The sequence below is a fragment of the Sordaria macrospora genome, chromosome 1 (genome assembly GCF_033870435.1).
Source record: "Sordaria macrospora chromosome 1, complete sequence".
Lineage (NCBI taxonomy): Eukaryota > Fungi > Ascomycota > Sordariomycetes > Sordariales > Sordariaceae > Sordaria > Sordaria macrospora.
The window spans coordinates 2,661,852-2,675,964 of NC_089371.1; the positions used below are offsets into that span (position 1 = coordinate 2,661,852).

The window sequence follows — 14,113 nt, forward strand, 5'->3', positions numbered from 1 at the left end:
CCTTGACCTGTCATTGCCCTGTCTTCCCCGTGTTTAACTGGTGTCTGTTTTTTATGGCGTGCCTAGCTGGATTCCCTTGTTCCCTTGTTGGTTCTTGCGCATGGGGAGGAAAGATGTGCCTCTTTGGAGGTTTAAACACAAGGGTAGAGCAGGCGATTGCGTACATATATCTCATTTTGTGATATTCGTGTTCGATGTGTGAATTACAGGAGCATCTCGTATTGCATACGTGGTCAGCTCATGACCAAAGGAGCTGGGAGCTGGGAGCTGCGTTGAAGTGATTATCAACATGGGGGAAACATGAACAAAGAGAACTGACAGGTAGCGCGCATAGTTGTCTGCGCCAGTCTATCCCACGCTCATTGTTCTGAACGGCAGGTAGGTAGGACAAGAGGGTCCAGGGTCATTATCGCGCTTGATATCCCCGTCGATTAAGCGACTTCATCATGTTTGCTGGCGACAACGGCGGAGCCATATCACCGGAGAATACATACTGTCTTGGGGGATGATCTGACGAGGTGGACATTGCTCGTCAACAGGCTACCCCGCGAGGAATATTAGTCCCCATCACGTCAGCTCTGTAGAGGCTACTGGTATAGATTATTGAACTGGGTAGCTCATCTTGGTTGTCGATGCTTGAATTCTAGGGCCAAAGGCATCCAGGAACAGATTGACCCGTCTTGACCGTGGTTGACTGGTGGTTTACCTTGAATTCAAGATTGAAACTTTCATGTCTCGACCAAGGCGCCTGTTTCGCCTGACTTTAGGTATTCTCGTCTCAGGTAAATATGGCGACCGAGACTGTATGAAACTGCTGCACCACATTCAACTTAAAAAGAGAAAAGTCATGATGTTTGCGCGCGCTAGACATCCAGGTGTCCTGTGTTCCTGCAGTAATGTCGAGCTCGTGCATGCAGACACTGGAGTTTGCATCGATCCCGGTGCCGCTGAAGGCGGGGCCGCGCGCGGGACAAGCGGCGGGGATGACACAAGCAGATACTTTTCAACATCACTCTTGTGTCACGACGGGAGCTGCTTGAATTGAATCCCAGATCTTGCGTCTTCCACTGTGTATCGGCAAACAATGTTAACAAGGAGAATGCACAACTTACCTACCAGCAAGTTGAGAAAAGGTTCAGTGAGTCTTGTGGTTGAGCATGAAATGAGATGCTGCTGCTCTCGGTCTGGTGAAATCACCAAAGCAGCTTTCTAACCTTCAGCAGGTCAGTGGCGCCGATTGCCATGGCGGCATGTGCTCTGAGCTGTGACCCTGATCCCTGCCTTTAATTTCATGAGGGATGGTGGGATGGTAGCCACCACTGCCGAGAGAGTTACCTTCGGTTGCTAACATACGACATCTCATTCAGCATTTCAGCCCTCCCGGTTTGAGGGTTATCACACCTGGTTCACGATGAAATCTGTTAGCAGGAACCCCCCAGAGCCCAGGCGCTGCCTCATGCACAAAGGTACACCAAAGTGAAGCGACCCCAGTGTCCTGAGCGCCTGGTGTCCCTGACCAGCCCTTCCCGGTTTGATTGAACAGCGCCGGCGGCACATGTGGATGGATGCGGACTTGGCGCGGACGTTGCGGATCCAATACAGTTGCATCCACGGGGCAATTCGCGGGGGCAGGCTCTGTCGACGAGCAGCACGGGGAATTAAACTTGGCCCAAAGTTGGCCGCTGTCCAGACGAGATACAGCACTAGGAAATCAGTCAGTCGATTGCCATCTCTCAAATCTCAGGGATTAGGGGGGTTGTTACCTCGAACAAAGGACTGGACATCGACAAAGGGACACCAAAAGAGTGCCATTGGACGACCGGCGGAGAGGGGAAGGAAGCAAAGGCCAAAGAGATGTGAGGAGAAAAAAAAAGTTTTGAATTGGTCTCTTGCCATGGAACTTCCCATTTCATCCTATCCTATCCTATCCTATCCTATTCTATCCCATCGATCCCATCGATCCCATTGTTCAGTCCCATCCGAGCCCATCCCATCCGGCTGGGTCTTCCATCTTGGTCCTCCAGTGTTTGGACCCGTCATTTGACTCTTTTTCCGTCTTTCATCTTCTTACCACTTCCGCTCCTCGTCCCGTCTCGGCTCTAACCCCCCAGATGTCGCGACTCATACCTACACTGTAGGTTAGATCGAAACAAAGGACACAGAGACCCTCACTCAACATACAACGTTCCGCGATACACGCCCAGGATTTCCGTGGAAAGGCCTATCTTGGTTGTTGTCTCGAACAGCCCCTACTCTTTCATTACCGCCCGAGACAGCAAAGCAGGCACATTCTACACCAAAGCAGCCATATCCAACACCACCGTCTACGTTATCGATTCCCGTCAGGTTCATAACACGCACACATACTTGGCCAGCATAGCAATAAAGCAGTCAACCCTTAATATTTAATCACCAACCCCCTGCCGCGCGTCACAAGCTGAATCGACCGAGGCCCGGTTCATACGCTGCATACACTCAACGACTGAGCATCGGAGTCGAACCTGTCTTGCCAACTGCGCCGCATAGTTCAAACATTGAGCATACTACCCGAACCGCACCCTGGACACACCCACGCCAGCTACTTTACATACCTCTACTTTCCTAGTCGCCCGTTGCGCGCTTGTGGAAGTCAATTTGTACTCTTGAGAGGCTACCACGGCGAATTAACATATGCGACGTTAATCAGGGTCACCCGGGCACTTCGAAACTTTGGCGAGTTATCCTGCGTTAAGCTCTGACCCCCTCCGCAGGTCCCTCTCACAGGTCCCCTCACCTCTTCTCACGTCTCGTCCTCAATTGGCCGCCAAGTCCTGGACTCCTGGTGCTGTCCTCCTATCTGCCTCTCCAAGTGTGTGTCTGGGTTGTAGTACCTAGGTTCCATTCCCCTTCTCCAGGGGCGCTTTGTCGCATTACGGACCACGGGCATGTCGCAGCTTGCTCACCCGGCCGATGCTGGCCCGTCAAACCAACATTATGATGGGAGAGCCTTTACCACAGCACCTCCACCACCACCACCCAACAGTGCGCTGCCAATAACACCCTCCTCGCAGAGGTATGTCATCTTGTTTCCGCGTTTGGCTTTGCTTCGTGTCATTTCTCGTTTTGCGCCTCCAATTTCCCCAAGTGAGTGTGGAGTTGAGATCGTTTCTAGGGAGGACGTGGGTTTGATGGTTGTGTCCGTTGGATCAGACTTCAACACTGGTTGTGCTGTGGGAACCCGAGCCGCTTGAAGACATTTGAACATCGGAAGGATATTGGAGACGGACGGAAGACAAATTCGACAGACGCTGAAGATCGCACGGACGAGCCCCCAAGAGCAACTTTCGACTGTCCAGCGGCGCACAACCGACACCGGACAAACCGCCGCCAGCCGACCTACCCCCTACAGATTCTTCTGCTGTCTTCACTGCTGTGTTACTGTCAGATAGTTGCTGCTGCCGTGTCCACGATACTGACCCAATCGATCTATCACATCAGGTTCCCACAGAAACCTGTCCCAAGCCCCCTGCAACGAAGTACCGCTGCCTCTCCCCCGACGAGTCCCGGCCCAACACAATCCGACTTCTCGCCGACGTTCCACAACCCTTTCGTAGCGGCCGCGATTCCGCGGATAGTAACAACGACTGCTCCCGATCACCCCTCGCCAACGGCCTTCTTCGATAGCGAATCTTCGGGCAGAGATACTCCAGAGGAAACAAGGCCAGGGTGTGTAGACCCCGTCCCATACCTGTTGGCCTTCGACGTTGGCGACTGAAAGCAAAACCGAGCCCGAACACCGTGCTAACATCGCATGTCATGAATCAGACCAGAATCGTCGTTCAGCCCAAAATCTTCGAATGATCGCAACAACTCGATTACGGGACTGATCCAGCAGCCTCCTTCAGGCTCCTCATCTGGCCAGACTTCTGCCATGGCAGGTCCATCGGCAGTGCGGGCTGACCTTGTCAGGAATGCCCCGAGAAACTCCTCCATGGACTCAGCAATATCAGCCATATCGACGAGATCAAACAACACTACAAAAGCATCGCAAGAGACCAACGTAGGGCCCGCAGAGATCGCTGGCTTAATCAAGACCGCCGGGAGTCCAGAGGCAGTCATCCAGTACTTGTTAAAGGAGAAGCAATCACAAGCCCAGCAGAACGCGCAACTATGGCGACTGGTTGATAAGCAGAGAGCTATGATCTTGGGCCTCAATAAGGACCTCGAGCGGGCCTTGAAGGAGAAGGAAAAATACAGGAAGAAGCTAAAGGAGCTACTGAGTGACCCGGATGGACCCTCAGTTCCGGCAGTAGCAGCTGCAAAAGCTCAGGAAATAAACAGGACCTCAACCGGCTCCGACTTCTCAATCCAGGAGCACGTACTGGAAGTCCCAGGCTCTCCTGGCCAAAACCCAACCAACCAGAGACAATCATCCGTCGACATGTCTATGGCGCCATACCCTGTGACTCCTCCTGCCGGCCAACCACCTTCTCATGGTTCTCCATCCGCCATGGGTGAGATGCTGGATCCTTCTCATATGATGCCGAAGCCGAGCGAACATGCGCTGAATCACTATGATGTCGACGCGCTGGAGTGGGAGCGCGAGAAGTCTAGGAGGCAAGCAGCCGAAGCCGAGGAGCAAGCCACCGGACTTCATATCAAACCGAACCTACCACCATCGAGAAGTTTGCCAAGCGTGCCTCCTCAAATGCCGCTCCCTGCGACACCTACAGAACAGTCTTCTTCAAAGCGTATTGATCTGCCTCTACGGGGACAGCTGCCCCCTCCAACATCACCACCTTTTCGTAAACCACCGCCCGCACCTCTTCAGCTTAAGGATAGTGCTCTGCACAGCAAAAAGGCACAACAACCCGTCGAGGCAGACAGCGGATCCGAGTATGACGACGACCCCAAGGCCGACCAACAAAGCCTTGAAGAACGAAGAGGCCGCCGGAGGACACGAGAGGAAGATGACCGTGATCGCGAAATCATGGCAAGAAAAGAAGCCGAATTGCGAAGCCTGTCGAAAAAGAGCAAGAAGAGTGCCAGCAAGGCCCCAAATGAGGACGCGCCACCGCCGCCTCCGGCGGGAATGCCATCCGACCCCCGTTTCCTCGAAGTGAAGATGAGTGCTCCTCTTCAGGAGACGACTGTCTCGTCACTGGCCGGGGTTCTCAGTGGGACGGTTCAGCGGGATGCTTCCTATGCGATGCCGCTTTTGAGCCCTGGTCTTCCCTCTAGCCCACGCCCGATGCCGATGGGAGGAGTCAGCTCACCACCACTTTCGCCTAGGGGCATGAACTTTATGGGAGCACCGCTGTCCCCACGGCCACCGCGAGCGCCGATTCCTCTGCCACCCAACACACCTTTGCACATCTCCGCCCCGCCAACGATGCCACTGCCTTCTCCTAGACCTATACATATGGTGAAGGAAACCGACAGCATATCTTCTACCTCCAGCCCAACCAAGAGCACCTACGAGAGCCCGACCGAAAGGACTAGGATTTATAGGGGCTTCGTGACCGAGGAATACCCAGACCTTTTGCTGCCGCCAAACGCTCTTCCATCCATCGATATTAGGGTTGCGTCTTCTCGTATGAAGCCCTCCAGGGCTAGCCTGCTGTCCATGACACAGCTCGAAGAAGACCCAGTTTTCACCCTGGCTGTGTTCTCCAGAGCGGACGGTGGCGAGCTATGGAGGGTCGAAAAGGACTCGGCCTCTTTAGCAAAGCTCGACAACAGGCTCAAGTGTTGTCCCACGTTCACTGCAAGAACTCCTGATAGGTCTTTGTTCAGCGGACATGCTCCCGCAAAGCTGGACGCCCGTCGGATTGCCCTCAACCAATACCTGGATGAACTGTTGAACACTCCTCTCGATCATGGTACGGCTTTGGAACTGTGCAAGTATCTATCCACGCATACTCTCCCGCCCAATGCCGACGAGACCGGATCTTCGACTGGTTACGAAAATCCGGAAGCGGTACTAACTGGGCCTGGTGGAAGGCCTTACCGCAAGGGTTATCTCACGAAGCGCGGCAAGAACTTTGGCGGTTGGAAGGCCAGGTACTTCATCCTAGATGGCCCCCATCTCAAGTATTACGAGACACCCGGTGGTGCCCATCTTGGTACCATCAAGCTACAGAAGGCGCAGATCATGACACAGGTCGGCAAGCACGGTCATCATGACGATTCCCCAGCCCGTGGACCTGGGGTGGAAAATCCCGACAATCAGTACCGGCATGCCTTTGTGATTAAGGAACCCAAGAAGAAAGACCCAACTAGCGTCACTACACATGTGCTGTGTGCTGAAAGCGACAGGGAACGGGATGAGTGGGTGTCAGCACTGCTGCGCTGGATTGACTACACCGACGATGAAAAGGAGGACCGCTCGAAGAAAACCCAGACCCACGACAGGCATGATTCTACCAACTCCGAACGGGCCAATGGAAACCACAATAAGAAGAAGCAACAAGTCGAGACAGTGGGCAGAAGTTACGATACCACAAAGCAAGGAGACTTACCACAAGGCGTTTCATCCAACCAGCCTCCTGCTCAGGGACATGCCGTGCCATCCGGCTTTACAATTTCAGCCCCTCGCGATCCCCAGGTCATTTCAAACTCGGAGGCTTGGGGTACCAAGTTAGGCATGGGCCCCTCGGCGCCACTGCCGGCACCGCCCGTTGTGGAACAAAAGGCCCCCAGGCCACGGAGAAGTATCTTTGGTTGGGGTGATAGCAAAGAGAAGGCCGGAAAGTCTATCGATGCACACCATACGCTGTTTGGCGAGAACGGCCAAGCGAACAACCACCACGGCCCGGTCAGGCCTGTGTTCGGTGCACCCTTGGCTGAAGCAGTGAGGTACAACGCTCCAGTGGACGTTAGGGTCCCGTTGCCAGCTGTTGTTTATCGCTGTATCCAATACCTGGATGCCAAGGATGCCATCAACGAAGAGGGTATCTTTAGGCTGAGCGGTTCCAACGTTGTCATCAAGCAGTTGAAAGAACGGTTCAACAATGAGGGCGATATTGACCTGGTTAACGATGGGCAGTATCACGATATCCATGCTGTCGCGTCGTTGCTCAAGGCTTATCTGCGCGAATTGCCCACAACCATATTGACACGGGATCTCCATCCCGAGTTCCAGTCCGTTACTGAAAAGCTCCCGGATCAGGCCCAGAGAATCGCAGCTCTTTCGGTGCTCGTGGAACGGCTCCCACAGGCCAATGGTACCCTCCTCAGGTACCTGATTGCTTTCCTGATCAAGATCATCAACCATGCCGACTCCAACAAGATGACAGTACGCAACGTTGCTATTGTGTTCTCGCCTACACTCAACATTCCAGCTCCTGTTTTCGCTCTTTTCCTCCAGAACTACGAAGCGATCTTTGGCATTGACCCCGGCGAATATGAGCTTCCCACGACGGATTCTGGTAGTGTCCACAGCAGCACTCACGAACGTACCGGGTCGCACCCTTCGGACACTCGGTCGTCAACTCACAGCGGCTCACCCTATGGGCAGCGGCCCACTATGAAGCCCGTTATCGAGGGCCAAGTGAGCCGCAATACGCCAACGCCACCGCTCTCTATGAGCATGCAACAGATGGCTCAGATGAACGCTGCGCGGGAGCACTCGCGGAGCACTCCCACACCTCCACTTCAAAGACCCGCCTATGACGATATTGCGTTATACTCTGCGCAACAAGGAATGAGGCCTAGCACAGGTTTCGGGGGATCTCACGATTTCCATCCGTCTGCCACCCCCTCTTATGAGCAATATTCAATGAAGGACCGGCGCAAGAGCAGTATGCCCAACCTTCACCCTTCGGGAACAAGAGGCCAGTCCAGAGACGATAATCGGTTTTAACCACTTTGATCTGCATTTCTACCTATCTTACATCTCCACGCAGAATATGGATGCCGAGGATCGTTCGTTCCGGTCTTGTGCTTGGATATCTCTGCTAGATCCTCTTCTTGGATATCCTCTTTTTGGATATGTTACAGACGTTTTGTACGGCATTTTTACGCCAATATTCTCCACATCCCAATTTTTTCTTTTTTCTGCGACCAATATGAGATACCATTACATTCCAATGTCCTTTGGCTTCTTTCTTCCTCTTTCTCTTCCTCTTCTCTTCTTACTCGGGGTCACTTAGACTAGATGGCGGCTGTTGTCAAACATTAAACCGTCATTTCAAGTTTTGGTTGCAGATCACAACCTTCAAGACTTGATGTATCATATCATACTAGGATACCATTCATGCCAGTTGAAATATGGCACCAATGTGAGGAAGAAAATCTGCTTGGATAATATGTAAAAAAAAATAGTACGGAAGTCGCGTTTTGACGAGTTAATGATAGGGGTTGTCTCGAAAAGGAAGAATCCCTGTAGGCTTGAAGCTGGTAATAATGTACGTACCTGTGATGTTTTATGTTTCCAACGGAAATGGAAAAGCCTTTGTGACGACCTCGCTTCTGTGAGTTCTCAGGGACGCCTCAGCTGGCTGATTCAGATCCCAAAAACGGAAGTTGTGATGAATAACACCCGATCAGGGGCAAAAGCACAGACCACGTGACGAAGCACGACCTAACACGCTCGCCTAAAACGTAGACTCCAGAGCAAGATGTCAACAGGAATAAATAAGACACCAACGAGTTTTGATGACTATCAATAAGCTCAAAGACGAATAAAAGGAAGAAGGTCAATGAGAAAAAAAGAAAACGGTCCTGGTGTTAACGGTCATGTAATTCTTATAGTATTCTAGCCCGACTGTGGCAGTTTACGTTGATTTGTCACTGGGCGAAACACGCTAGAGGTAGACTGCCACAGATAAACCGCCGACCTCCGACTATTTTCACCCGGACCCGAACAGCATCATCGGTAGATCGGACGAAGAAAGGCCCGTCATCCCGACGTCAACGACACCATAGCATAGCAACCCCGCGAGCTAGCAAGAGCAAACAGCACGACAGTGGGCACCACACCGAGACAATAGTGGCGCGACAAGTTTTCCATTGCGTCCCTTGGTCGGGGTCATGGATATCGATCCCAAGCTTCGCAGCTCTGGCAACAACGCGGCCAATGGAGCTTCAGTGACGACACCGTCGACAAACGCGGCCGACCAGAACGCGACGAGTAGCAATACCCAGGGTGGCCGTGGTACTATCAATGCACCGAGTCCCGGCAGCCAACATCAACCACCACAGCTACAAGCGCATCCACATTATCACCCCAACTCCCAGACCCATCTTCCATCCGGTCAACCAGACCACAGCTCCCAACTTCGATCTGCTACTGTAAGTCAGACGAACTCTCCAGCACAGTCTCAGTTGCAGTATCAGTTGCAGACACCGCACAATCGACCAGACTCGAAAGCATCCGTAACATCGCAAGCGACCGCTCATAACCCGCCGTCCTTCTCTTCGATCCCGCCGCAATCTCCAACCTCCTCCGTCGATTACAGTCACGACTCCTCCGCTGCCCCCGGCACTGCGACGGCCCATGATACGCCTGCCGATGTCCCATCGCCTGGTGTTGATGGCGGAGAAAGAGGTCCCAACGGGGAACCCAAGAAGCCCCGGGCTTGCGAAAGTTGCCGCGGTCTGAAGGTCCGATGCGAGCCGAACCCCGCGAATCCGAACGGGGATTGCAAACGCTGCGCAAAAGCTAAGCGACCCTGCGTCATCACCGAACCTTCGCGCAAGCGTCAGAAAAAGGCAGATAATCGGGTGGCGGAGCTGGAAAAGAAGATCGATGCCCTGACGGCGACATTGCAAAACGTACGCGGTGGCACGAATCCCTTGCCTCTGGCATCCCCGTCCGTCTCCCCAGCGACTACTGGGCCTGATGCACAAGCGGTGCCGAGGTATACAACAGCGACTCCTTATGATCCCAACAATGGCTATGGGTCTGGAAGAGGGACATCTATAAGTCAACCGCCTTCCGCAACAAGGGATTGGCCTGGTCCACCGAGAGAACAACAACCTGCGTCAGGACGCCAACAGACACCGTCACGAGCCTGGCCTGGCTACGGCGAAATGGATCGCGATAATAACCCATACCCAACGCCGACTATGGCCCCTGGGGGGCTGAAACGGAAGCATGGTGCCGACGATCGGGAGCGAGCTAGTCAGGATCCGCGAGATAATAACTTCTCTATACCGCGACTGCCAGCACGACAACCTGATATTGTTGACCGAAATGTCATCAGCATGGCTCAGGCATCTGCATTCTTCGAGCGATATAACAAGCATATGGTGCCACATCTGCCAGGTGTCGTTTTCCCCGCCGATATGACGGCAGATGAGCTCAGGAGATCGCACCCGATCCTTTTCCACGCCGTCATGGCTGCTGCCGCGGGGGAAATACCCTCTGTGCAAAAGATCTTGACGAACGAGTTGATGAAACGCTTTGCGGAAGAGGTCATGGTGACTGGAAACAAGAGTCTCGAGCTTGTTCAGGCAATCCAGGTGGCTACCATATGGTACTGGCCACCCGAACGCTTTGAGGAACTCAAGTTCTACCAGTTGCTTCACATCGCCGCTGTCATGGCCATCGATCTTGGCCTGGGAAGGAAAAGACAGCCAAGGGGCGGATTGAGGAACGGCATGCCCACCACCATACGTGACAAGATCATGTACAAGCCACCTCCTCCGGATCCTACGTCAATCGAGTCCAGACGGGCGTGGTTGACGTGTTATTTTCTGGCAACCAATACTTCCATGGCACTCCACCGCCCGAATCTCATCCGCTGGTCTTCTTTTATGGAAGAAAGTGTCAGCATACTGGAGACCTCGCCTGAAGCAGCGCCAACGGACAAATATTTGTGTCATTTGATATGGACGCACAGGCTAGCAGAAGAGGTTGGCATCAATTTTTTCGATGACCATAACTCTGGCTCTAGCATCACGATCCCGAGGACACAGCATTTACTGAGCTATTTCGAGCACAAACTAGACGAGTACCAAAGGTCACTCCCGGACGACATGCGGCAGCCGTCGCTCATGTTAAGCTTTCACGTTCTTGATCTGTACATGCACGAGATCGTCTGGCAGAACGAGAGCCCGGACGACGTCAAAGGACCTAACACGTCCATTGACGGCCAAACAGCCTGGCTGGACGGTAACTTGACGCCTGCCCACGTCAAAGCGCTGAGCGCAACTCTGGAAGCCATCAAGCACATATTTGAAATCTTCCTCAACATGGAGATTCATAGCATACGCTGCCTGCCTGCTTTCAGCTTTGTGCGCATCGCCTACGCCGTGGTCATCTTAATCAGAATTCATTTGTCTGTGATTTCGCCCAAGACTGAGCTTGGCAAAGTCATGAAGAAGGAGGACATAGAGGTTGAGAAGTGGATCGAAAAACTATTGGAGAAGTTTAAGGTTACTATGGCGGAAGACAAGAACAGACCAGCCGCCAAGTTCTTCTTCGTTCTCGGGATGCTTAGACAGTGGTTTCAAGCGCAGAAACAGCCCGCCCGGCCTAAAGGGTCGAGCACCTCCCGTACTGAGGCTGGTCCTTCCGGAGCGGCAGCATCGGGTACCTCTACCGAGTCATCAACTACGCCTTCATTTGGTAGCAACCAAACGCCACGAAAAGACAATGCCGGCGACAAGAACCTCGCTACCACCGCCTCCGGGACTTTACGATCAAATCAAGCACATAAGCAACAGCAGCAACAGCAACCAAACGCCTCCAACTACCCAACCACAGCAGACACACCTCTCCATCTCCTCTCCGAGGTCGCAACGCACGAATCATCAACCGTCCCAACCTCCAGCTCCAGTTCCGGTCCTGCTCCTCCTCCTCCTCCCGGAGGAAAACCCACCGTCACAACAGGTCCAGGTCCATCGCCTAGTCAACACACCGCCCACATGCCCAACAACGCAAACATCATCCTCTCGGCCCCCATCAGCGCCTCACCCAACGATGCTTCTGTGGCGTGGAATCTCCATCGCTCACAGCAGCCTGCCCAACATTCGCCATTTAATATGTCAGGCGCTAGTCCCGCCACGACAGTTCCAGATATGAACCAGCAGGCCCTTGGCTCTCAGGACCCACTCCCATGGTTCAGCCAAGCGTTCATGCCCGAATTTGAGCCGGTCAACTTTGGCGATGGGTTCGAGCAAGCTATGGACCTGACGCTCGGCGGAGTGGTGGGCGATGAGTTTGATGTGATGGCGTTGGGTATGGGGTTGGGTATGGGTATGGGCATGGGCGGTGAAATGGACATGGGTGGGGGCGCGGGTGGGGGGTTTGATGGCGGTTTGGGGGCTGCTGGGTTTGGAGGGGGAGGGAGGGAGGTGTATAGTTATGGTCAGGGCTGGTACGGGGGTGATCAGCAGCAGCAGCAGAATGATAGGAGCCAAACAGGTGGCGGCGGCGGCGGTGGTGCTGGTGCTGGGCATGGACAGCAGGGACAGCAACAGCAGCAGCAGCAGCACGCTGGACATGGTGGACATGGTGGACATCATCATGCTGGGGGAATGAATCCCAATATGGGTTATTATTGATGGGACGGAACTCCGGCCAGGCGTATCATCCCACAATGCTGTCGTGGTGGCACGTATAGTTGAACTGGACTGGACTGGACTGGACTGGACTCGACTGGACTGGACGCACGACTTCTTCCAGAGTTTCTTTTTCTGCCAGAGTTTTTGAATTAGTTGTACGGCGGCAGGCACACGTTGAGTATAAAAGCAAAACCTGGATATATACATGTACGCGGCATGAAGTAATGGTTAATGGATAATAGAAAAGATAACAGTGTCCCTCGTCAAAGAGGGGGGATATAACAAAAATTCATGGTATGAGTGTTATTGCTACAGATAGAGAATCAAGTTGCTGGAAGAAGTCATGCCATGATTACAAGACGTACTGTACGTACGCATGCAAGATAAAATACCAATGAACGAGCGTTACAAACGCGCGGTTTTGTTTTATTGTTTCTTTCTTTCTTTCTTTCTTTCTTTCTTCTTTCTTCTTTCTTCTTCTTCTTCTTCTTCTTCTTCTTCTTCTTCTTCTTCTTCTTCTTCTTCTACTATACAACATTCGCGTTTTCACGTCAATAGTTACCTACAAGGAAGAGAGAAAAGGTCCCGGACTAAGTACACAAGCAGTCACTACTGCTATCTTATCACATTCACCATCTGATAGACTATCTGGCAGACTGGACTGGATAGTGGCGATGGTAGGGTAGGGTAGCAATTTCACGAACGTAGCGAGGGATCGCCATATTCGTCATTTGTTAAACCCTCCTCAGACCTCCCTGAGCCTCACCGGGTATGTTAAATACACGAAAGATAAGGAAGGTCTATAGGAATCGTACCCGTATGCAAGTGGCGAGACGTTGACGTCCGATTGAGACATTAATATATAGAGGCAGTTTTGCAATAAACGGAGCAAAAATCGGAACAGGGCCGTGGAAGATGGGGGCAGGTAGAATTGTCTTTTAATAACTCTAATCAATATATATTTCCCTAACTTCTCTCTTCACTTTCTCTCTTCACCTTTCTCTTCACCCCTCTCTTCAGCGTTACTTCACTTTACAGTCTGATTTCCAAGTTTCACTTCAGTCTGTAAGTATCTTTGGCCTTACCGATTATGGCGCTGCTCCTATACGTAGAGGTACGTATTCTTCATCCCATAACGGAACGAATGTGGACAAAATATGGACAGAAAGACAGAAAAACAGAAAGATACCGATTGAACACGAACTTCATCCATGTTGGAGACCCTAACTATGGACGTCAGCCTCTCCGCTTCGAGCCGGCCGAGAATCCTTTTCTTCTTTACCTAAAAACTGAGCGGATCGTCTCCTTAGCCGGGCCGTCTTTTCTAAAACGCCTTCTTCCTATCGTCTCGCTATACATTAATCCATTAGCAAGGCTAGGTAGGTAGACACGGGCCAAAACGTACCCCAGCCCATGGTATCACTCACTCCCGTTTGAGGATACGAATGTAATAGATGGGCCTGGACAATAACGGAACGACTGGGAAACAGTTGAGCGGACGTTGGTCGGTGGGAAGGGGACAATAGAGAAGATCCAGGGGTGTGTACTTAGTACCTACGGTAGGTAGATGTAGAAGCATGCCGGGCTTGCCTACTACCTACTGTAGGTAAACAGTCAATTT

General features: G+C 52.5%; 2 protein-coding genes across 2 annotated transcripts; both read left to right on the forward strand.

Moving 5' to 3' along the window:
* Positions 1 to 2,825: 2,825 nt before the first annotated feature.
* On the forward strand, positions 2,826 to 8,406 carry SMAC4_05949 (uncharacterized protein). Its single transcript, XM_066090365.1, has 3 exons — positions 2,826 to 3,052; positions 3,478 to 3,705; positions 3,805 to 8,406. The coding sequence occupies exons 1-3, from the start codon at positions 2,925 to 2,927 to the stop codon at positions 7,841 to 7,843; spliced, it is 4,395 nt and encodes a 1,464-aa protein (XP_065945574.1). The 5' UTR covers positions 2,826 to 2,924; the 3' UTR covers positions 7,844 to 8,406.
* Positions 8,407 to 9,012: 606 nt separating this feature from the next.
* SMAC4_05948 (uncharacterized protein) lies at positions 9,013 to 12,738 on the forward strand (the record flags this gene model as incomplete). The annotated part of the gene is made up of 1 exon (XM_003351021.2): positions 9,013 to 12,738. One exon carries the CDS (start codon positions 9,013 to 9,015, stop codon positions 12,490 to 12,492), a length of 3,480 nt encoding a protein of 1,159 aa, XP_003351069.2. The 3' UTR covers positions 12,493 to 12,738.
* Positions 12,739 to 14,113: the final 1,375 nt, after the last annotated feature.

Coding starts and splice junctions, on each gene's coding strand:
- SMAC4_05949 (XM_066090365.1), top strand. CDS start 2,925: ATGTCGCAGCTTGCTCACCCGGCCGATGCTGGCCCGTCAAACCAACAT. Junction 3,053..3,477: donor ATAACACCCTCCTCGCAGAG/GTATGTCATCTT, acceptor CTATCACATCAG/GTTCCCACAGAAACCTGTCC. Junction 3,706..3,804: donor CCAGAGGAAACAAGGCCAGG/GTGTGTAGACCC, acceptor GTCATGAATCAG/ACCAGAATCGTCGTTCAGCC.